This window comes from Haliotis rubra, unplaced genomic scaffold, assembly GCF_003918875.1.
Source record: "Haliotis rubra isolate DU_JTF1 unplaced genomic scaffold, ASM391887v1 Scf961, whole genome shotgun sequence".
Taxonomy (NCBI): Eukaryota; Metazoa; Mollusca; class Gastropoda; order Lepetellida; family Haliotidae; genus Haliotis; species Haliotis rubra.
Genome location: NW_025767703.1, coordinates 237,527 through 263,020, shown reverse-complemented (window position 1 = coordinate 263,020; position 25,494 = coordinate 237,527). Strand labels below are relative to the sequence as shown.

Sequence of the window (25,494 nt, the reverse complement as noted above, 5' to 3'; positions counted from 1 at the left end):
CTAAATATAGTTCTAAATGTATTTTTTTGTCATACATGTACAGTGGTAAATATATATACATGTTGGACACATACTTTTTAAGATCAATGTTTTGATTAGGATATCCAAGTAGAAATGTGATTTCAATTATTTTGTTTGTACTTACATCCATGTTCATATCACATTTTGAATGTTTCTATAAACGATTTTACTTTGACACTGTGGAAAAATAGTGCTCAACAGGCAGGGAAGAACAAGTACCATAGTTCAACGTTTTTTGGTTTGACGCGGCCGAGGATCGAACCCGGGACCTTCCACGCACCGGGCGGACGCGCTAACCACTAGACCACGGATGGTCTTTGCATGAAAGAAGAAAAGTAGCGATTGATAACTGGTCTGATCCATAAACTCTTTCAGTACACACAATCTTGTTGGTTATGGTGAAAAACACTCACTCATTATATCAACCACTGGATTGTTTGAACAAGGTTCTGTTGCAGAGCTACGCCCATATCATTGCTGACTCTGGCAGAAACACTCACTCACTCATTATATCAACCACTGGATTGATTGAACAAGGTTCTGTTGCAGAGTATCGCCTATATCATTGCTGACTGGCAGAAACACTCACTCACTCACGCACTCGACCACTAGATTATTTGAACAAGGTTCTGTTGCAGAGCATCGCATATATCATTGCTGACTCTGGCAGATACACTCACTCACTCACGCACTCGACCACTAGATTGTTTGTATATGGTATAAGGCGGGAAAGCACTCACTCACTCTATTGAAGACTGGAGTTAAGCTTCTGTTACAGAGCGCTACCAATAACATGGCTGACCAGGTTGTTAACAACACTCATTCACTAACTCGGCGTTGGATTGTTTGTGCACGTTTTCGATACTAAAACCCGTATTAATAATATTATGATGTATATTCCACATAAGCCTACATATGTGGGGGTCATCTTATAAGAAGGTCAGGTAAATTCCTTCTCATACACTGCACTGTAATGTACCAAGTTTTCTACAAGGTTTGGGGCAGTGGGGTAGCCTAGTGGTTAAGCGTTGGCTCGTCACGCCGAAGACCCGGGTTCGATTTCTCACACCGGCACAATGTGTGAAGCCCATGTCTGGTGTCCCCCGCCGTGATATTTCTGGAATATTGCTAAAAGCGGTGTGAAACTAAACTCAGTCAGTCAGTCTACAAGGTTTAAAATAGATATCTATGATTGTGTAGCCCAACTGCTTCAGGTGAATACTAATCAATATGTGTGTTCATCTGAGTATCAGCTTGTGTTCTAATACATATATATGTAACATACACATATGAATAACGTTGCTTTAAGGCAGTATATTTAGTGAAATCCACACTAATACAGACTCATGCGATGTCTTTTCAACCATCCTGATTACTTTAATGATAGTTGGTTAAACAATAATGTACGTGGACATTTATTGTGCGCATTTTTGACACGACACATGATTCAATTACCGAGCTGCTGGATGCTCTATGACCAAATAGCTTATACAATACTCATCAATATTCATAATGGACCAGGCAATCAAGTGATCTACTGCATGAGCGTCGGTCTGTTCAATTGGGATAAGATAGCATTCAATTTTGGGGAAATTTAAAGGACCATTATTATACATATTATGTACCTCTGTTTAGAAACGCTCTGTTATGTTGGAGGTTGGTTTTCCGATCCTCTCTATATATTTTAATTTTGAAACAATTTGTAAGATATAGAGAGCCTTCTGGAATTTGTTCTTTGAGTATGCCATATGAGGCCGAAAAGCAAAATGATGAAGGAAAATATTATCCATGAATTTGGCTTCCTTTACAATTGTAACAGCAGGACCGACTAACATTAATGTCGGAAAATACTTAGCAGTGTCTATGTTTCAATCTGCTTGATTATTTGTACTAAAACTTGCACCATCGGACAAAAATAAAGGATCGGGTCTATACCCTGACCTATAATATATACAATAAGCACTGATTGGAAGTATGCCCAGGCGTTGCCAGACAGTTCCGAGAAGACATCCGGGACATATTCGATACAACTTTTCTTTATTTAAACTGAAAACAATGAATCAACTCTGTTATGTTTGACGTGATTAACATCTGAAATTTTATGCTATCCCATATTTGTTTCTCTCAGTATATGTGTGTCAGAAGCACTGAGGTGAAGAGGCGGGCAGACCAGCATTGTTGGTGACAGTGTGTTGCCTCAACAGTTTACGGAAAGGGAGGATTGGTTCAGAATGCAAAAACAATAAACAGCGCTACTATATCACGAGGAATCTATGAACAACGTCAAACGTTCCGATTGCTTTCTTGGAATTTGTGAGTGAAACGTGATCACGTGACCACCTTTGCAAGGAAAGGTGTGGGGAGTGTGCGATGTGTTACGAAGAACACAGAAAGTAAGTGTGGAAGTATGGAAGTAAATAATTGTACCGATATGTATAAGTGATGCTTTTGCGTAAACATTCTGTTATGAATTAATCCGCAATTATCTGTTATTTAAGATGGCATTTCGGATATACACGATTTTGGTTCCATGACAATTACAAAAACATTTTTGCAAACGCAACCAGTCCATCGCTCAAGGAAGTGAATTTGAAGTGGCGAGTTGGCTTTTTAGAGGAGGGGTTGTTAGTGGGTTGTTGAGAAGTGACGGCCCCGGCAGAAGTTAAAATCTTAAGCTATGGAAAAGCGGGTGAAAAGAGTCACAGAAACAGACGCTCTGCAAATGGCGTAGAATCTGGTTCAGTGATGAATCACGATTTCTATTGGAATGAAGCGATGGCAGAATGGTGGGTGTACAGACGTCGACGTGAACGTTTCGCCGATGCTTGCGTTCCCCAGGTGGACAGATTCGGCCAGGGAAGTGTTATGATGTGGGGAGAGATCACCTGCCGTAGGAGAAGTGATTTGGTGATGATCCAGGGCAACCTGACAGCTCAACGGTACTGTAACGAAAACCTACTCCCACACCTCCTTCCAATCAATGATCGACAGAGGGAGGTGTTTCAACAGGACAATGCCAGGCCACACACAGCACGTCACACTAGAGACTTCTTCCAGAACCACAACATCAATGTGCCGGCCCTCAATATCACCGGACTTAAACCCGATCGAGCATCTGTGGGATGCCCAGGACAGACGGGTGCGACGCCGTAACCCTCAGCCCCAGACACTTCAGCAACTCGCACAGGCACTACAGACAGAGTGGGCTGCGATTGGGCAACACGAGATTCTGAGACTTATTCGTTCAATGCCGAGGCAATGACGTGCAGTTCTGGATGCCCCCGATGGTAACACGAGGTGTTGACTTCAGCGCCACCACACATCTCCATGTGACACTCAAACTGACTTTCCTCGAGTTGGTGCCAAAGACGGATAAGTCTGCATTCTCAGTGTGCAATTTCGCTATATTTCATTGACTCATAAAGCCTACAAGATGTTTCAAAATAAACATAAAAATACAGTTGAATTTCCTATATGCGTTTCTTTTTTGGGAGAGTATATGTTACCACTATATAAATGGCATTGTGTTATGATATATAATTCATATCTCAAACAGCCGCTCCTTAAAGATAGTCACAGGATCACTTTGTCAGTGATTGGTTGGTGCACTCAGCCAATTAATATGTTTACAACGCAACCGAGCGTGTAGGCAATACTGGTGTCATACCACCAATTAACACATTGAGCTGTTAATATTCTCCCGTTCACTAACTACAGAGAACTATTCTAGAAACTTGCAACATGAGGATGGTTGTGTGGGAATTTGTTCAGGTAGCTCTTGCCATCACCATGACTTACAGCTCAGGTTTACAGTCATGTCACATTTTGACATTTAACCATCATAGAAGTTTGGACGGACAAATGTTCAATGACACCTTCATCACTGAACGCAGTGTTTCTGACAAACCTGCATGCTTGTGGTGGTGTTTCCATGATCTGCAGTGCAACATGGTACTGCACAATCCAGCGTCTCAACGTTGCCGGTTGTACTATTCATCCGTCATCACTGGGGGTGAACAAGAGGCAGGCTGGCAGTATTATACAGGTAAGTATCTATTGCCTTATGCCAGTCACTGATATTCGCTTCGTGACAGATAATCTTGGCTTGTTATAAGACCGTGCTCCTTCATACTCCAGTATTCCAGCTATATGACGACAGCCTGTAAATATTTGAGTGTGGACCAGACAATCCGGTGATTAACACCGTGCTGATTCGTACTCCAGTATTCCAGCTATATGATGGTAGCCTGTAAATATTTGAATCTGGACCAGACAATCCAGTGATAACACCATGAGCATCTGTCATCGAGCATAATAACAGAAGTTCACAATGAATTCAACAATGCATGACGACAGTACAAGTTTTTCTCTTGGTGCAGTTTCGTTACATATGTGTTTGTCCATTTATTATTTGAAAGGTTGTTCTTTGAAAACAAAAACATTCAGAAAAGAGTATTCAATCAGTGAAGGTCTTATATGCCAATGTCGCTATATGGCTGACAATTTTACTTTTTAACTCACTAATATGTCAGTTCAACCTTCAAAATTAAAGTCAGAGAAAGGTAGACGGGAACTATGGCTTCATGGAAGTTTAATCATTCCATGGCACGAAGGAACAGAGTTTGTCCCTTTATCTTATGGTTCCTCGAGAACCAGTTAAATTTGAGACCTGTGAATGACCGATTTTTATTACTTACATTTTTTACTACAACGAATTATGTGATGTCCAGTGAGTGCAAGACAGCTTTTTGTAATCTCTTTCTTTGGAATAGATATTGATAAATGTTCAGGGTTCTAAATGAATCAATAGATGGGTCCATTTTGTTGTTGATTTTAAAAGTGGGAATGTTTAATCAAAGTTCCTAAAATGTTTGCTTCGTCAAAGAAAGAGAACCACTAGATAAATTTTGATTAGCTTGCGTGTGTTGTAAAGTAACTAAAATATTATGTATGATCTGTGGTTATTGATGGAGGTTCGATTCTGGGAGCTACAACTGTAGTACAACTCAAGTAAGTCCATCATTGATCAACGTGAGGGTCGGTCTAAATGCTGCTGGGAAGTGACACAGGAAGGAAGGGCTCTGTAAGTCCTCATGATCCCCAGTAAGGTGGTCTCAGTTTGGTTACTGGTCTTTCATAGGTATTAATTAAGGGGGGTTATATAACTGTCATTTGTTTTGAGTTATTCTAAACTATGACATACACCACAGTCTAGTTGTCCTTGGTCGACACACCTTTAAATATGAATATATTGTTTTCATTGCTATATGAAATGAGTTGAGTTGTTGCGTTTTACGTCGCATCGGCATTATTTCAGCCATACATCGACGACATTCTTCAAGGGCATTTAGAAGTTGGTGTAATAATACAAGACAAATCTATCGATAACGACCTTTCCGTGCTGGTTCTTGCCCCTTCGTATGTAGCGACGAGACCAGGTCTGCATAAATGAACATTTTAAGTACAAAGTTTAACTGATCAGGGTTTTTCAAAAATAAAAAAACATATTTATTCAATGCTTTTTATTTACAAACAGAAAAAAGTCATATCACAAAAGTTAATACTTGCAATTCGTCATTCACATTATATTGTTACAATTTAGGATACTGGTCAACTTCCCTCAATTAGTTAACACTGAGATACCCGCCCACGCGGGAAAACATATCTTTCTGATTTCATTCCTACATTACTGTAATTTTGCCACTGCAATGTAACATTTTAACTCATTGACTTGTCGACTGCGTTAAATAACACATTGTAATTACAAAGCGAGGGGGTGAGTGAGTTACGATATTAACTCACATCAGCGATTGTACTCGAATTAAGCTGTCACTTAAAAGAACAAAAATACTTCGATAAAAAAAAAGGTAGACACAAACATATCTTAAGAGACATGGACTTACATACCCACTAGGTAGGGCGATAATGGTATGGTACTTCAGCCCCCATCAAGGGCATAGTCAAGAACAATTTGGGTTGATCACAATCTCTCGATTTATTTCAATTTCCTTTAAATAAGCAATGATTAAATGTGAACCAATACTATTACAAAGAACCTTCATTGATAATGATAGGAAATATTGATCCCTTGTGATGGAAAAATCAAAACAGTCATGCAGGAGTTTAGGAACTGGTCGTAGAGTGCCTGAAGATCAGATTGTTGAAGAGCAAAATTTAAGTATCTTATCTCGAAAATTCGTCAATTAAGACATATCTCTATCCATTAGGATGTTCCCGTAACTTTTTCGCTTCATAAAAGAGTAAGTATCTGCATCGATTACGGTAGAAATAATGATGTTGATCATCCAACCTGAAACACTATAGTCGTCAAATCGAATTAATTATTTCAATGCTTCACGTATTATATTGATTCCCAAGTTGAAACTAATGCAGTAGTTAAATCTGTTAGTAAAAGAACCCAGTTTCATACCAACAAACAACAAAAGAATGAAATACAATCAACCATTGTATTGAAAGTTTATAATTTAATACAAACTACTGCAAAGGTATAACAATGGCAGCAAAAATGAGTGTGTTTGTGAGTCAAAATGTTACGTCGTATGAACGTTATTCCACCCATATAGTCTGCACACTTACACATTTTAAACACAATGTTTAAATGAGTTTCTTGAAATATATATTTATTCATTACACTATTATTGACAAACAGAAAATACTTTAAAATAAGCAATTTATCTTACCCATTACACAGCTACAATTTATGATATACATCATTTTCTCTCATTGAGATGCAGATGCAATGGGAAAAAGGTTTTCAGATTTGTTGTTTCATAATGTGAGTCCCTCTCAGGTGTTATATACTTGGAACGCAACTGGTTGTATTCCTGGTGGAATGCCAAAGGATTTGTTTAAGACTTTTTGAGTATGGTGAGGGTAAGATCGACATGTGGTCTCACCATCTACCAGGGTGGGGAAGACAGAAGTCGGTAAGGTCAACCTCTGGTGTCACCATCTGCCAGGGTGAGGAAGACAGAAGTTGGTAAGGTCAACCTCTGGTGTCACCATCTGCAAGGGTGGGGAAGACAGAAGTCGGTGAGGTCAACCTCTGGTGTCACCATCTACCAGGGTGGGGAAGACAGAAGTCGGTAAGGTCAACCTCTGGTGTCACCATCTACCAGGGTGGGGAAGACAGAAGTCGGTGAGGTCAACCTCTGGTGTCACCATCTACCAGGGTGGGGAAGACAAAAGTCGGTAAGGTCAACCTCTGGTGTCACCATCTACCAGGGTGGGGAAGACAGAAGTCGGTGAGGTCAACCTGTGGTGTCACCATCTGCCAGGTGGGGAAGACAAAAGTCGGTGAGGTCAACCTCTGGTGTCACCATCTGCCAGGTGGGGAAGACAAAAGTCGGTGAGGTCAACCTCTGGTGTCACTATCTGCCAGGTGGGGAAGACAAAAGTCGGTAAGATCAACCTCTGGTGTCACCATCTGCCAGGGTGGGGAAGACAAAAGTCGGTAAGGTCAACCTGTGGTGTCACCATCTGCCAGGTCGGGAAGACAAAAGTCGGTGAGGTCAACCTCTGGTGTCACCATCTGCCAGGTGGGGAAGACAAAAGTCGGTGAGGTCAACCTCTGGTGTCACTATCTGCCGGGTGGGGAAGACAAAAGTCGGTAAGATCAACCTCTGGTGTCACCATCTGCCAGGTGGGGAAGACAAAAGTCGGTAAGGTCAACCTCTGGTGTCACCATCTGCCAGGTGGGGAAGACAAAAGTTGGTAAGGTCATCCACTGGTGTCACTATCTGCCGGGTGGGGAAGACAAAAGTCGGTAAGGTCAGCCTCTGGTGTCACCATCTGCCAGGGTGGGGAAGACAAAGGTTGGTAAGGTCAACCTCTGGTGTCACCATCTGCCAGGTGGGGAAGACAAAAGTTGGTAAGGTCAACCTCTGGTGTCACCATCTGCAAGGGTGGGGAAGACAAAAGTCGGTAAGGTCAACCTCTGGTGTCACCATCTGCCAGGTGGGGAAGACAGAAGTCGGTAAGGTCAACCTCTTGTGTCTCCATCTGCCAGGGTGGGGAAGACAGAAGTTGGTAAGGTCAACCTCTGGTGTCACCATCTGCAAGGGTGGGGAAGACAGAAGTCGGTGAGGTCAACCTCTGGTGTCACCATCAACCAGAGTGGAGAAGACAGAAGTCGGTAAGGTCAACCTCTGGTGTCACCATTTACCAGGGTGGGGAAGACAGAAGTCGGTGAGGTCAACCTCTGTTGTCACCATCTGCCAGGGTGGGGAAGACAAAAGTCGGTGAGGTCAACCTCTGGTGTCACCATCTGCAAGGGTGGGGAAGACAAAAGTCGGTGAGGTCAACCTCTGTTGTCACCATCTACCAGGTGGGGAAGACAAAAGTCGGTGAGGTCAACCTGTGGTGTCACCATCTGCCAGTTGGGGAAGACAAAAGTCGGTGAGGTCAACCTCTGGTGTCACCATCTGCCAGGGTGGGGAAGACAAAAGTCGGTAAGGTCAACCTCTGGTGTCACCATCTGCCAGGGTGGGGAAGACAGAAGTTGGTAAGGTCAACCTCTGGTGTCACCATCTGCCAGGGTGGGGAAGACAAAAGTTGGTAAGGTCATATGAAAGCGCAGAGTTGTGAATTCTGATTGCATGTGGTGGAACCGAGCTTGGCAGATTAGGAAATAGTTTTTTATAAACACAACTGTATGCCGGATTTATCTGATTTGAACGTAATTTAGTGATATACAGTAGTGAAAGTGTAATATGGCTTTGTTCAAGGGAGATTCATTCACCCCCACTTACAGGCTGTCTACTGGAGAGGTCCTTAAAGTTCCAAGACAGAACCCATGGCCTTGGTATAATACAAAAACGGTGATTATGTCAATAGAGACGGACATAGTATTATTAAAATTGTCCAAGAAATCATAGTATTATTTGAGACGTAATGTGAGATGAGATTCAAGAGTGAGCTCCTCTTATATACCTAGGAAAAGGCACCAAACATGTCTATAATGTTCTCTGCGTCAGTGGAGAGTTGTAGAATATTTAAATGCTCTGTGTCCCAGTGACAGTGACATCATGTAATGGAAATATATAACATCGACTAGTGATTTAATTGCTTGATTGAAGTTTAATATTTTTAAACTGGTTAGTCTTGCATACAACCACGAGTGGCCAAACTGATGGCGTAAATCCTCGTGGGAATCTTGCAGGAAGCAGAAGCATCGTAAGTCCCCTTGATCCCCAGGAAGGTGGTCCTGCTTGGGGTGCTAGTGGTCTATCTATCACTTCTCAAAGAAGAAACTTCCAAACATTTCAAATCTCCCCCACAAGTCAGTCCGAAACCAAGCATGTCGGTAGCAACACTTCACTCGGAGTCAGTGTCACTTTCAATGACAGGTCTACGACGCTTGTCAGAGGAAAAGTTGTTGATATTTACGGTGAAAGACCCCCCTGCATGTACCTGGAGCCAAATACTGACTGGAGGTGGTTTCTCTTGCTAGAAACACAAGTAGTGTTGGAGGCATATGTCATGGACAAGCAACAGTCGGGGTGCCGGGGCTTTGTTTACATCCCTCCTTGCTTCGCTACAACATGAGGCCAGCTGGCCTGAAACTGAAGAATTTGAGTTTGAGAGAATGGAGGATATCTCGCTGTGCTGTGCATCACTGATGTGAGAATAGTTATGGCGGAACATTGTTGTGCTTTCGGGCACTGTGATTCGTAAGATTTCTGTTATTTGACAGACCAGCTGCTGTTGACATACGCTTCATGAACGACTCCAGTTTATGGATGCCAACTGGTTGTCGTTTGAACCACACCGAGTCAACAGTTGGGTTTTTTACAGTGGTGCAGGACACATAAAATGGAGACTCGGGGTATCTATAGCCAACCAGACGCAAGCGCTTGTTAGGCTTAAACAACTTGACCGAGTCCACATTTTTGGACTGACAACCCGGATCGGCTTGATCCCCCAGGCGTGTTTTGGAGACCCTCTCAGTAAGTTCTAGGAATTCCCGGCCATCACTGTTCACTTTCAAGTCAATTCATTACCACCGAGCCTTTTGGTAGAAATGATAAATTTGCAGAGATAGTTGTTGCATGAGTTCCATGGGGGGAAGGCCGTGAATAGGGCGTGTTTCGCCAAGCGTGACGAGAAACTGGGCCACCAGATCCGTGTCACGGAGAGTTTTTCGAGCGGTGTTTTTGTTTGCTTGCATCTGTATATACTTGTCAACATCTTGAGTTTATATTGATGTTAGCATGAGACGTTGTACTTGTAGACGATGTTGTGGTATAGGTATATGTTGATGTTGTAGATGATGACGTCAGCTCACCTAATGTTGTCAAGGTGGCTGGGACAATTAATGCTAACCGAGTTTCCATCACTTCCACTGTCCAATCAATTCCGTCTATGAAACAGATGTACCTCCCCTCGCCTTCATTAGAAGTAACAGTGGCTTGGCCATATCATCAATTGAAACTGTGTCCCCTGTCAAAATGACTTAATTGCAGCAATGACTTTGTTTACAGCTGAGGTAGATGAAAGTAGTCAAAAAATATTAACCAATCAGTAATTAGCTCAAACCTTACCGAAACGATATCTCCTAGGAGATTTTGTAATGGATACGTTGTCGTCGGATGGGTAACCGGTGCAATGTGATCAGAACAGGTGTTATATGTTCTGTCTTCTTTGTGCGTGTCACAACTCGGGCAGCTGAGTTCTGGACTCTCTGTAACTTGCTCAGAAGATATTCTGGAACCCCATGCAGCAGAGCATTGCAATAGTCCAACCGAGATACTACATACGCTTGCATCAATGTTGCAGCAGTTTGCTGGTTGATGTACTTCCTGATTAAGCCTATGTTGCGGATGAAATAGTAGGCATTCTTGCACATTTTATTGACGTGCTTTTCAAGGCTAATAGTGCTGTCAAATATCACCCCAAGATTGCGAGCATGATCAGTGGGTTCAATGATACACTCATTAATTTCGAGTCTTATTGAAGACAACCTTTGTCGTGCTGAACTTGAACAGAGAATGAGCAGTTCTGTTTTGTCTTGATTCAGCTTCAGGAAATGTCTGGTCATCCATTTTTTGGATATCAGCAATACAACTTTGAATTGCCGAACATGCTGCATCGCATGACGACTGCAGAGGCTTGAAACCTAGGTAGAGTTGGGTATCGTCTGCGTACAAGTGGAAAGCAAGGTTGTGTGATCGGGCTATGTCTCCAAGTGGTGATGTATAAATGACAAACAAAATCGGACCGAGGACTGACCCTTGAGGCACTCCAAATTGAAGTTCTTCCTTCTCCGAGATTGTTCCATTAATACACACTGACTGATGTCGGTTTGATAAGTACGATCTGATCCACTTTAACGCTAGACCAGTGACCCTGATCCTACGTTCAAGAATGGAGATTAAGATGCCGTGGTCTACCGTGTCAAACGCAGCGGATAGGTCCAGTAAGACTAGGATGGCTCCTCCTGTAGAATCAACAGCACACAATAAGTCATTTTCACACGAACTAGCGCCGTCTCGGTGCTGTGCCCTTGCCGATATGCAGATTGCATAACTTCAAACAAGCAGTTTGATTCCATGTGCTCTTTGAGTCTTGATGCAACAACACGCTACATGAGTTTTGAGAAATACGACAGGTTAGATACTGGCCTGTAGTTCTTCATTATCTCAGAGTCAAGCTGGCTCTTCTTTATGAGAGGACTGACAAGAGCTTCCTTCATTGACAGTGGCATTGATCCTTCTGAGAAAGATGTGTTTATTGTGTGCATCAGGATAGGAGCAACAGAGTCAAGGCACTCCTTAAGGAACCATGTTGGCACGGGGTCTAGGGAACATGATTTACCCGGACTCATCTTAATTATCTCACCCACTTCTTTTTTCAGTTGTATCACCGAAAAAGGCCAGTGGGGAAAAATCACAACAGTCTATATCTTCGCTGTATGCAGGCGAGGTATCAGACTGGAGATTTTCCAAACATGTCCTTATAACTTGAATTTTCTCTTTGAAGTACTTTGCAAACTTGTTTGCGAGTTCATCCAGTGCATCAAAGGTTGGTAGAACTTTATCTTTTTTTCTTGAACAAGAGCTTGTTTGAAAGTCGATAAACCTCTTTAACATTAGAAGCTCCATTTAACTGCTCAACAAAATAGCATCTCTTGGTTTTCTCTATCAAACAGGTAACCATATTCCTTTGGATATTGAAAAGCTGTTTGTGAATGGAAAGTCCAGTCCGTCTCATTTGTCGTTCTAGTTTTCTGCGTTTCTGTTTTTCATTGCGTATGTTGTCATTGTACCAAGCGGCATTTTGGTGTATTGTAACTTTCTTTGATACCTGTGGTGCATGCTTATCCAAAGTTTCCTTCAATGCCTCATTGTACAGATCAACACTTTCATCAGCGGATCTGTTCCCATGATGTACCAGGGCATTGTCGAGATCTTGTTTGAAGCTAGGCATATTGATAGTTTTCCATCTTCTGAACACTAATTCTTGTATTTCTCGCCTGGGGGCAATGATGTTCGTGTTGAACAGAACGGCAAAGTGATCCCACTTAACTGGTCCAGTGTGACATCGGTGATGTCAAGTTCATTGTCTCTAGTAATAACTAGATCCAGAATATGTCCTTTGCTGTGGGTGGGCTCTTTTACATGCTGGTGCAAACCGTGAGATTGAAGAAGATTATTGAACCTTACAACGTCTCTCCTCTGTGGCATATCAACATGAAGATTGAAGTCACCGCACATGAGTAACTTTCCAGGAAGTGTCACAATGCTGTCAAGCAGCAAAGGTAAAGATTGAATGAAAGTTGCTTCTTGCCCAGGTGGACGGTAAACCACAATCAGGGTTATGGATTGATTATCTACAGAGAGTGTCACTGCTAGAACTTCACAGGACGACTCCCAATTTGTGAGTTTTATCCTTGAACACTGTAGAGTTTTTCTATATACAATGGCCACGCCTCCTCCTCTCTTGGTATTCCTTGGCACCTGAATGCACTTGAATCCAGGAGGAGTCATTTTGCCAATGGCAATCTTATCTGTGTCATCCTTACGTAACCATGTTTCCTTGACTGCCAGAACATCAAGGTTATTGTCTACAATTAGATCACACAATGACTGAGCCTTATCAGTCGAGGAATCATAGGTTTTAGCTGATCTTGAGTTGATAGTGCTAAACTTCAAAGTATGTACCTTGTATGTACATGATCCAATTAAGTGTTTTAGTTTCATTGAAGAGAGACGTGAAACCTCCCGTTGTTGACAACGTCCGCCACGGTAGCCTCGACGTGTTTTCTTGATGCGACAGATGCCAAAGTCTCTTAATGTCTTAATTGTAGTGGCTTGATCTTCTACAAGCGATATCTCCTCTGGAAACCAGTATTTGATGATAAAACATGTTGTCACATTGAATAATACCGCCAATTCCGTCTATGGAAACAGATGTACCTCCCCTCGCCTTCACTGGAAGTAACAGTGGCTTGGCCATATCCATCAATTGAAACTGTGTCCCCTGTCAAAAATGTTTGTGTGTCTTTCACAACATAATAGTGTCATCAGTCACACGTTCAAACCAACAACGTCTTTAACTCTTTGTTCAGTGAACTACGTTTAATACGAACGCTCTGAACTGACAGATATAACAAAGGCGTAAAACGAACCATGGTTATAACGAAATTAACCCTTTGAGTTCGTTAGGGCCGTTGTTGACTGTATTAATATCTTGCTACAACATCTACAGTTTTATTAATTCAAGACCCAATAGACCCAACCTAATTATCAATAAAAACAGTTATAGACTACACATTTCTGTTGTTATTGTTTATTATTTATAACCATTATGGATTTATTTATCGTTAATTACCCCCCACATCACGTAAACTGCTTTGTCAATATGTATTGGACCGAACAAATCCACTATGTATAACTGAAGCACGGTTGGCCAAGTCTTCTAATTCACTGGGAGTTGCGTACCTTGGGCGCAACAGGAATATGATTACTGTATCAAATGTTGCTATGTCGGTAAGCATCATATGCTCGTCAGTTTTAAATAACAGAGAGGCCAGTGTAGAATATTTAATATTTACCAGAACTTTTCTTCCATGCAAGCTTTAGGGGTGGGTCATCCTGTAAAATGACACAGCATTAGAAATGTGCTTTCATTCCAAACCAGAAATAATGTCATCCCTCGTGTAACCGGTTGATTCCAAGTTGAAACGATAAGGTAACTGTGAAATCAGGCTGTAAAAGATCTCACTGTGCAGCAAAATATTATTTAGTACTATTGTTTCAGCACTGTATTGACAGGTCAGAATTACCAACAAGAATTCATGACAAGACTGATGTGGAATCTGTGTTGTGTTTAGTTGCCTGCAGCGACTTCCGGATCCTGAATGCCCTCTCGGTGATGAGGAACCAGACCCACGAGGATGTCAGCTGCTCCAACGGATTCACCTATCTACCGACCACATCAGGCAAATGTTTCCATGACAACGTACCATTTGACATAGGACGGTGCATGCAGACCCTCTGGATTGACCCGGTACAGTGATACATGTCTGGAAACCTACCAGTTGTCTATACACATATTTCCATACATACATCACTTCACGTTTTACTGTTAATAATACAAGTGAAGATCAGAGTTAGATTTGGTCTTCAGCAACCCATGTTTGTCTTTAGAGGCGACTAAGGGGATCGGGTGATGATATTACCAAGTCGCTATTCAACACGTGTCTTCTTTAAAACAGGTGTGATAATTCAGTACCTCATCCCTGTCTAGTTGTTATGTAACACGCACCTGCCCACTGTCTTAATTGCAACAGGTGCCAGTATTCAGGACGCCTCTCCCTGCTCCCCTGTCTAGTTGTTATGTAACACACACCTGCTCACTGTCTTCTTTACAACAGGTGCGAGTATTCAGGACGTCTCTCCCTGTTCCTCTGTCTAGTTGTTATGTAACACACACCTGCTCACTGTCTTCTTTACAAGAGGTGCGAGTATTCAGGACGTCTCTCCCTGCTCCCCTGTCTAGTTGTTATGTAACACACACCTGCTCACTGTCTTCTTTACAACAGGTGCGAGTATTCAGGACGTCTCTCCCTGCTAAACCGCCTAGTTGTTATGTAACACACACCTGCTCACTGTCTTCTTTACAACAGATACGAGTATTCAGGACGCCTCTTCCTGCTCCCCTGTCCAGTTGTTATGCAACACACACCTGCTCACTGTCTTCTTTCCAACAGGTGCCAGCATTCAGGACGTCTCTCCCTGTTCCTCTGTCTAGTTGTTATGTAACACACACCTGCTCACTGTCTTCTTTACAACAGGTGCGAGTATTCAGGACGTCTCTCCCTGCTAACCCGCCTAGTTGTTATGTAACACACACCTGCTCACTGTCTTCTTTACAACAGATACGAGTATTCAGGACGCCTCTTCCTGCTCTCCTGTCCAGTTGTTATGCAACACACACCTGCTCACTGTCTTCTTTCCAACAGGTGCCAGCATTCAGGACGTCTCTCCCTGTTCCTCTGTCTAGTTGTTGTGTAACACACACCTGCTCACTGTCTTCTTTACAACAGGTGCGAGTATTCAGGACGCCTCTCCCTGCTTCCCTGTCCAGTTGTTATTTAACACACACCTGCTCACTGTCTTCTTTACAACAGGTGCCAGTATTCAGGACGTCTCTGCCTGCTCCCCTGTCTAGTTGGTATGTAACACACACCTGCTCAATGTCTTCTTTACAACAGGTGCGAGTATTCAGGACCTCTCTCCCTGCTCCCCTGTGTAGTTGTTATGTAACACACACCTGCTCACTGTCTTCTTTACAACAGGTGCCAGTATTCAGGACGTCTCTTCCTGCACCCCTGTGTAGTTGTTATGTAACACACACCTGCCCACTGTCTTCTTTACAAGAGGTGCGAGTATTCAGGACCTCTCTCCCTGCTCCCCTGTGTAGGTATGTAACACACACCTGCTCACTGTCTTCTTTACAACAGGTGCAAGTATTCAGGACGTCTGCCCCTGCTTCCCTGTCTACTTGTTATGTAACACACACCTGCTCACTGTCTTCTTTACAACAGGTGCGAGTATTCAGGGCGTCTCTGCCTGCTCCCCTGTCTAGTTGGTATGTAACACACACCTGCTCATTGTCTTCTTTACAACAGGTGCGAGTATTCAGGACGCCTCTCCCTGCTTCCCTGTCCAGTTGTTATTTAACACACACCTGCTCACTGTCTTCTTTACAACAGGTGAGAGGATTCAGGACGTCTCTTCCTGCACCCCTGTGTAGTTGTTATGTAACACACACCTGCTCACTGTCTTCTTTACAACAGGTGCCAGCATTCAGGACGTCTCTTCCTGCTCCCCTGTCTAGTTGTTATGTAACACACACCTGCTCACTGTCTTCTTTACAAGAGGTGCCAGCATTCAGGACGCCTCTTCCTGCTCCCCTGTCTAGTTGTTATGTAACACACACCTGCTCACTGTTTTCTTTACAACAGGTGCCAGCATTCAGGACGTCTCTTCCTGCTCCCCTGTCTAGTGGTGCGGAGATTGTCGTGGAGGCAGCCGCAGATGGAGTCAACAGGTATGTGTTTGTGAAGTGTACAATAGTCAACATTTTAATAAGTGTGTTTTTTAATGCCTGTGGATGTTTCTAATCATGTGAGTGTGTGACCTTAATGGGAAAAAGTCATCCATTTCAAGTCAGCCACCACAGAGTCGTCCTTCAGCAAGCATACTTGTTGTGAGAGGTGACAAACAGGATCAGGCCAGCTGACTTGGTTGATGACTGTTATATCTCAGTTGCATAGACCGATGCTGACCGAACAAACCAATACCTCATCTAAGACTAAAACAAATTGAAGAGAACGTTTGAGTTATGGTTTCATATCTGGTAAATGCATCTTTTTCAGCCCTGTAATGTTTCTGTTGGCCAAGGATGACGATAAGGCTGTGTTTTATCTGACTGTTCGGTGGTCGCCCTATACCATCATCTACAATACTGCAGGGGCGTCCTTCACATGGGGAGCTGAAGTGAGGTTTTTCAACCCCGTGCTCACACCAAAAGTGACGTCAGTCCTCTCAATCAAGATGACTGAGACTCAGTTTCTGGTAGGTTCTGGCAGGATATGTGACACTACAAACATGCAAATGAGGTGTGCTGCAGCATCTGTTTAGGAACTTAGTCAATGAGGAGGACTGAATCTAAATCACGGTGGTGAACCTCAGAACCTTTATAATGGCATGACACATAACCACTATGCTACTACACCACTGTTGAGTGAGTGAGTGAGTTTGGGTGTGTGTGTGTGTGTTTGGGGGTTGGGGGTGTGGTGTAGTGTGTGAGTCTTGAAAATATAGATTGTTCAATAGCCTTCTGATTATAGTAATTGCGCTGAGTGAGTGAGTTAGTCTGCTTTCACGCCGATTTTAAGCAACAGCTTGGGACATTGGAAGTGGGCTTCACACAATGTTCTCGTGTGGGGAAACGAACCTAGGTCTTCAGAGTGAAGAATGAACGCTTTAACCACTGTGCTACCCACCTTCACGCTGAGAAAACAATTAAAGATGTAAATGTGCTCAAGGTATACTCAAGGTATACATTTGTGCTGGTAGTGTCAGTGTAATGAGAAAGTATGGCCTCATTTTACAGCTGACCAGTCACTTTAATGAAATTGAATTTTTTTTTGTGTCTTTTTCAGATATCCGACGATGACGACAGTCTGTTCGATGTTCCCAGAAGGTTACCTCTGCAAGAGGCCGTCTCCCTTTACATTGACTTCACAGTCATCAAACGAGTGCAGATAAACTATAAATAAGTAAAAAAATATACAATACAAATATTATTTTGAGTTTGATACATTTGGCAATAACATTAAGCCTTCATGAAGGTAAACATTTTTGTGAAATGTTCTGATACCCTAGAGACTGGTACTGACATCATCAAACAAGTGTAGATCAAATATCCATAATCAGGATATACAAATAATTAATGTCAAATTTCCTGATACGATAGATATTGACCTCGTCATCATGAATTTCAAATTTCTGACATGCTGGTAATTAGTGTTCGAAATCTTACAATTGATAATTATTTCATTACCAACGAGCAATAATTAAAGAAGTATGTTTATGGTCAGTTTTCCAATGTATGTGTTTAGGTTGTTATTGCACATAAGTATAACATAGTTCTCTGTTGTCTTTTGCTTTATGTAGAAACTGCGCAAATTGCATTTGCAAATTTAACACGCAATGTAAAATAATGCACCTTGCTATTTTAAAGTGAGGACATAAACATAAAGTTCCCAGAGTCGTCAAGAAATATTCAGTCTTGACTTTACAGTTAGTAAACTGATTTTTCTGACAATTAAACACGTTTTCAGGCCCTGACAAATTCTAAGATATGTTCCATCGTCAAGTGTTTCAAACACTAAAACAGTTGCTCCAAAATTGTTCGAGTTTGATTATAAGAAAATGTGATCGATTGCTTGGTCATTTGGTCACTGCGACCAATAATTGAGTATTTCAATTAATTTGGAAAACCACTGAACACCCATGGAAATCATTTTGGTCACTTTTTGTCAAATTTCTGACATGCTAAAAATATAATCATCAAATATCCTTAATCGACAAGACAAGTTGTGATATTTGATAAATTCACGACATTAATTGAGCTTAAACATAGAAGTAAACCAAAGGCCAAATTGATGGTACAGGTATATTATGATGGTTATGTTCGGGAATGTTAGCCCTTCGCAAACATCTCCTCACCAGAACAAGAATTGAGAAAGTTAAAACTTAAACTCATATCGGCTGTGTTTCAGCAATACGGCATCTATAAAATCCATACAGTGATAGGAAGCAAAGGGAAGATATACATACGTGGAAACAAACAGTAGCTTTCCCCGCTGGATTGACACAATACCTACAGCAACTCTTGTAGAAATAATAATCGAAACATATACTTTTCAGTTTCAGCGATCAGTTCATATTCCTTCAATGTTAATATATATTTTGCCATTAACATCCAATGGAATTTCTTTCAGCATATAGTCGACACTGAAATTTATTGTCATACATAAGCACTGTTAGAACTGTATCATCGAGGGTTTCTATACGTCCAGCTAGATTTATTTGGTCTTACAACTTGACGTAAGAGATTATGTATTGTCACTTCAATGCATGAGACCCTAAGGCTCGTTTGATCGACTGAGACAATATTATTGAGCTGCCATGTTTTGTTATATGAGTATTCAATTATGGAACCATTTGTCATTTACAGCCATATCCCAACAACTTACTGACTGAACCAAACTGTCTCGACGGAGTAACAAGAAGTTTATTATTTTTGTATATGCCAGTGTAGTCGATTTTCATTTGTTTCTTCATTACACTTTCACCTTTCATTGATTCTGTTTCCTTACGTGAATCAATTTAAGACATTCCCTGCTTAGAATATAGACTTGTGCATCACTGTCAATGAGGTGTTCATTTCTGTAATGCTTGTAATAATAAAGATTCTAATGTAAACAAACGCAGTAAGTGCTTCATTCTTAGTGAAGAAGCCCATCTCAAAAGATTTACACAATTAGATACTGTGTAATGTGATAGATAGAAGATACTAAACGACCTTCCGTGGAATACCATTTTTATCAAACGAGTTAATGATTTGGTATCAAACGAGCGAAAATTGGTATCCCAAGGAAGCGGGTTCTGTTTATAACTCTCTAACATAAATAGATAGAAACTGCCTACAGTGTGATGAGTCAGCTTTACTCGAGTCAAGCAAGGTCTAATGCCACTGTGACAGGGGTTTAGCGTTGTGACATCATACTTGTAAACCATTACACTGGTGTAACCATTACACTGGTGTAGCTCAGGTAAATGACTGATTGGGCACTCTTTCGTTACCATGTAACAATCTGACTCTTGCATGAACTATTTCTCAGCCCATCTCCTTCTCCGAGTAATGATTTGCATATTTTTACGTGTTAAAATAAATCATTACTTCTGCATGTTTTTCGTAGTTTCTTACGGGTGTTCATTTTCAGAATGTATTTTCCTGGATAGCTTTCACAGCTGAAAATGACCCTCTATATATTACACAAACTGACTTTGTTACTTGTTTATTGTGGTGCATGTGTTTGTCACGATGAAGACGTTACCAGGAAGTACATCGTCATCAACCCTCTTATCTACTTAATGCAGACCACAATGGCGGCACCATAGCAAGTACTCCGGCAGCTTGAAAGACTGCAACAAAAAGATTTAATAATTAAGATTTGCCAATATTGATGCCAAGCAGTGCGCCTAATTGTCAGACATCCGTTCATTAAGTGAAACTTGTTACAACATAAAACATATCTGTTACATTGTTATGACAAGGAGGTTTCTCCTTAGTGATAATCACGCCATAACTGAAGCAGTGATCGGTTTGTGAACAGAGCCATTTAACTTGTTTAAAACGTAACCCAGCGCGTGGTCAATTCTTACGTAATAACATCGATTAATACAGACTATCACCCCGCTCTCTAATTACGCGGAAGTATTCCCAGACTCGAGAAGCAAGGGCATGGCTGTGTTGGGATTTGTTCAGATTGTTCTCACCATCACCATGACTTACAGCTCAGGTTTACAGTCATGCGGCATTCTGACATTTAACCATCATAGAAGTTTGGACGGACAAATGTTCAATGACACCTTCATCACTGAACGCAGTGTTTCTGACAAAGCTGCATGCTTGTGGATGTGTCTCCGTAATCTACAGTGCAACATGGTACTGCACAACCCAGCGTCTCAACGTTTCCGGTTGTACTATTCATCCGTCATCACTGGGGGTGAACAAGAGTGAGTCCGTGAGTTAATATTTAACGTCACATCGGCAATATTACAGCCATATCGTGACGAAAGCAAGCCATACAATAAAAAGTAGAAACATTTTGAAAATTAAAACCTGTCGACGATGGACAGTAAAAAGACTAGAGAATCACAGTTATAAATATAAAACTAGCGCAAAGTTAAAATATTTCAATTAAAGAAAACAATGCAATATATAATACGGGCTATAGATCGCCAACAACTGAAGGTAGATCACCATACTAAGGCCCATGGGGACTTACATTACTTTTGCTACCTGCATGGACCCTAGCTGGATTTACACCATCCCTTCAGCTGTTGGCGTTTATACCGAGAATTAGCCAGACATTAAAATGACAAAATTACTACGATTAAAACACCTGGTATACTTAAATTTACTTGAAATGTTTTTGGACTTACGTACCCTCTCAGGAGGACAATAATTTTACAATACTTCAATCCCCTTTGAGGGTACAGCCGCTAACAATCTAAGTTACTAATCAAATCTACCAATAATTAAAATACAGATATGTACAGAACATATTATTCAAAATTCATTCATTAAGTCATTTTCTTTTAAAAAGCCAATAATTAAATGAAAATTAACAGTGTTAAAAAGATCATTAACTGTTTTCACATTGAAGTATTTATCCCTTATGATGGAGAATTCAACACAGTCTAAGTGTAAGTTCTAATGCTAGCTTTGTAATCAGAGTATGGAATAAGAAGTGGTGTCACAGATTTGTTGAGTGCTGCCTTTGCAGCAAGATCGGCCATTGTATTCCCAGAAATGCCAACGTGACTGGGTAACCAACATAAGACGATGTCGCATTGGCCAGTAGCAAGGTCATTATACAATTCAATAATTTTTAATAAAAGAAAGATGTTTAATAGCCTGAAGACACGAAAGAGAATCTTAAAAGATGATATATTGTTTATATTTACGGTGTTTATTAATATATTTAAGAGCTGTTAGTATTGCGTTTGCTTCTGCTGTGAAACTTGAACTGTCATTGGGTAATCTGGAAGATATTGTTTTGGACCCAATGACAGTGGCACAAGCAACCGCGCCACTATCCTTGGACCCATCTGTAAATAAGGATTTATATGTATTATATTTACATTTTAATTGATTATATTCTTGCTATATTGTAATTCATTAGTTTCTGCTTCCTTAAACTTAGTCAGAGTGAAGAGGATTAAAGACGCAGTGAAACGCAGGATTAGACTTGTTAGAATATAGCTTGGTAATATACTGTAATGATAATTTTATACGGCGTTGGGTAAGAGAAGGCTCATCTACCTCGACGTAGAGACTGTCTACAGGAGATGATCTGAATGACCCAAGACAAAGTCTCAGACCTTGTTGGTGGACAGAATCTAAGAGTTTTAGGTTGCTTTTACAGGCTCCACCATATACGACGGAGCCATAATCAAGCTTCGTGCGGACTAGTGATCTATATAGGCGTAGGAGGGTAGTTTGGTCCCCTCCCCACTTTGAATTAGAGACGACTTTCAATAAATCAAGTGCCTTCAGGCATTTAGTTTTTAGGGATTTGATATGCGGAAGAAATGTTAAATGGGAGTCGAACATCAGACCCAAGAACTTGGCCTCTTTTACACCCTTGATGGGAGTTCCATTTAAAAACAGTTCTGGGTCTTTATGTGGTTCATATTTACGGCAGAAATGTATGCAATTAGTTTTTTTTATTTAGAAAATTGAAAGCCGTTTTCAAGACACCATTTATTTATTTTGTTTAAACACAACTGTAGTTGCCGTTCAATAGTATGCATATTCTTACCGCCACAAGAAATATTAAAATCATCCACAAAAAGTGATCCATCAATTGAATCATTTAAAACCTTGGATAAACTGTTGATCTTGATGCTAAACAATGTTACAGACAAAATACTGCCTTGTGGGACACCCTGATCCTGATTATAATGGTCAGACAGGGTTGAACCCACTCGGACTTGAAATTGCCTGTCTGTTAAAAACTGTGATATAAAAAGAGGTAAACGACCCCTTAAACAAAAATCATGTAAATCCTTTAAAATGCCATGCTTCCAGGTGGTATCGTATGCTTTCTCAAGATCAAAGAATATTGATACTGCTTGTTGTTTATCTATTATTGCATTTTTGACAAAGGATTCTAAACGTACCAAATGATCAATGGTACTACGATTTTTCCTGAAACCACACTGAATATTTGTTATGAGATTATTGGTTTCAAGATACCATGTAAATCGATTATTTACTATTCGTTCCATGGTTTTACAGACGCAACTCGTTAAAGAGATTGGTCTATAATTAGACGGATCAGTATGATCCCAGCCAGGCTTTGGTATCGGGACTACAATGGCATTACGCCACGAAGGTGGGAAATTCCCTTAAGTCCATATTGTGTCCAAAATATTTAGAAGAGTTTCCAAACATGATTCCGGTAAATGCTTCAAGAGCTGATAGCGTATATTATCAGCTCCTGTTGCTGTTTCATGAGCTTGCTCAAGGGCAGTGTGTAGCTAATGTAATGAAAATAATTCATTATAGTCTTCGCCATTGTCCGAGTTCAAATTTATTCTCTTGTTCTCCTGTTGTTTCTGATATTTTTGAAATTCAGGGACGTAATTTGACGAAGAAGAGTGTTTGGCGAGTGTTTCACCAAGCTTATTGGCAATGTCAGACTTACCAGTTAATATATTGTCACCATCCTTCAGATGGTGAATAGTATATTTGGAACCTGTGCCCTTAATTCTTTGGATCATGTTCCACACCTTTGAAATCGGTGTGCGTGAATTTATTTTAGAAACATTTTTCCTCCAAGACTGACTCTTATTCTGTTTAAATGTACGTCGAGCCTTGGCATTTAATTTTTTTACTTTAATCAAATTATGGACAGTAGGATGTCGCCGGAAATATTTTTCAGCTTTCTTCCTGCTCTTTCTGTCCTGTTTACATTCATTATCAAACCATGGCTTAAGAATATGTGGAACTGCAGATGACTTAAGTATAGTTTGGTCAGCAATGTCATTGAGTAAATCGGAAAACAACTGTATCGGATATTCACTGTTCGCAAATACATCATGTTTTAAGTGATCAACACATAATGTATCATATAATGTCCAATCAGCCCTGGCGAAGTTCCTTCTCGATAAAGGTGGATCATCACCAGGGTTGATTGTCTTGAGAATGGCAGGGAAGTGATCACTCCCACAGCGATCATCATGTACTATCCAGTCGAATTCATTATACAAGATGGAGTCAGCAGGTGATAGATCCAGGGAAGAATCTGTTCCCGTAGCTCGATGTAAATAAGTGGCTGAGTCATCATTAAAAATACATAAATTATTATCGGAAATGAATTCCTCAAGGATTTTACCTTTAGTGTTGGTATGGACACCTCCCCAAAGTGGGTTGTGTCCGTTAAGATTGCCCATGATAACACATGGCTTAGGGAGTTGATCGTACAGATTTTGAAAATCTGTCTGACGGATATTAGAAGAGGGAGGGATATACAAGCTGCACAATGTCAGGGCAACGTGCAGAGTCAGGTGGACAGCAACAGTTTGAAGATCCGTATTTAGAGTGACAGGGCTATGAATAACGCTGTGATGTATCAAAATAGAAGCGCCTCCAGTTGCACGATCCCCCGGAGGAGAAAAAGAATGATAAGCAGTATACTGTCTCAGATTAAAATTATCTGTATTTTTAAGATATGTCTCTTGGAGACAGAATGCTGACGGGTGATGATCTTGTATGAGTAATTGTATCTCGTTGAAGTTATTTTTAATCCCTCTGCAGTTCCATTGAATTATATTGGCCAATTGAGTCATGGTGGCTCAATTGGCGATCTTTCACGAGAATGTGAGGGGGGTAAGCCCCTCTGCTTATCCTGTGAGTACAGGGTCACCTCCATGTCTAGAGGCCCAAAAGTGTTCTGTAAAGGAACCTCTAAAGGTAAAGGTACGACAGCTGTTTCTTTCCTGTTTATTGTTTTTCCTTTCTTCTTTTCACTAGATCAGTGGCTGGCTGTGATGTGGCTATTTGCGAAGCAGTCATCTGTGATGACTCGGACTGAATTTCTGTCTGAGACTCAGACGTTGACATAGTGGATGAGGCAGTAGGTTTTTTAGGTTGGGAAGCAGGCTTGTTAGATGAAAACACAGGTTCGTCTGACTTGACCCAGGTCAAAACTCACTCGCACACGCACTCACTTGCTGAACGTACATAATATTGGGTTGCGTCTGTGTTAATATCTGCCAGTATAACGTACACGCCTTGTTTAAGAAAGTGTTGGCATGAATCTGCATTGATCTGCAGTCCAGTGGTTTCAGTTTGGTTTCTGGCGTCTGCAGCCTGGTGTTAATTAAGAAGACTTAATCTCTTATATATGATGATGTACTAGAGTCTTTACCATGTTTGTGCTATTCAGCGTCAAACATATTGTTGACTAAAGCGCGGAAAACCACTGAGACTGATGTAGAAACTGTGTTGTGTTGAGTTGCCTGCAGCGACTTCCGGATCCTGAATGCACTCTCGGTGATGAGGAACCAGACCCACGTGGATGTCACCTGCTCCAACGGATTCTCCTATCTACCGACCACGTCAGGCAAATATTTCCATGAC

At 41.2% G+C, this 25,494-nt stretch overlaps 1 protein-coding gene across 1 annotated transcript; it reads left to right on the top strand.

Moving 5' to 3' along the window:
• Positions 1-3,494: 3,494 nt before the first annotated feature.
• On the top strand, positions 3,495-17,831 carry LOC124265128. Its single transcript, XM_046699921.1, has 5 exons — positions 3,495-4,066; positions 14,375-14,550; positions 16,511-16,596; positions 16,925-17,123; positions 17,714-17,831. The coding sequence occupies exons 1-5, from the start codon at positions 3,763-3,765 to the stop codon at positions 17,828-17,830; spliced, it is 882 nt and encodes a 293-aa protein (XP_046555877.1). The 5' UTR covers positions 3,495-3,762; the 3' UTR covers position 17,831.
• The last annotated feature ends 7,663 nt before the right edge of the window (positions 17,832-25,494 follow it).

Excerpts from the sequence above, each read along its gene's own strand:
- LOC124265128 (XM_046699921.1), top strand. The coding sequence starts at position 3,763 with ATGAGGATGGTTGTGTGGGAATTTGTTCAGGTAGCTCTTGCCATCACC. Across the intron at positions 4,067-14,374 it reads AGGCTGGCAGTATTATACAG|TTGCCTGCAGCGACTTCCGG; the intron begins GTAAGTATCTAT and ends TGTTGTGTTTAG. Across the intron at positions 17,124-17,713 it reads TGACTGAGACTCAGTTTCTG|ATATCCGACGATGACGACAG; the intron begins GTAGGTTCTGGC and ends TGTCTTTTTCAG.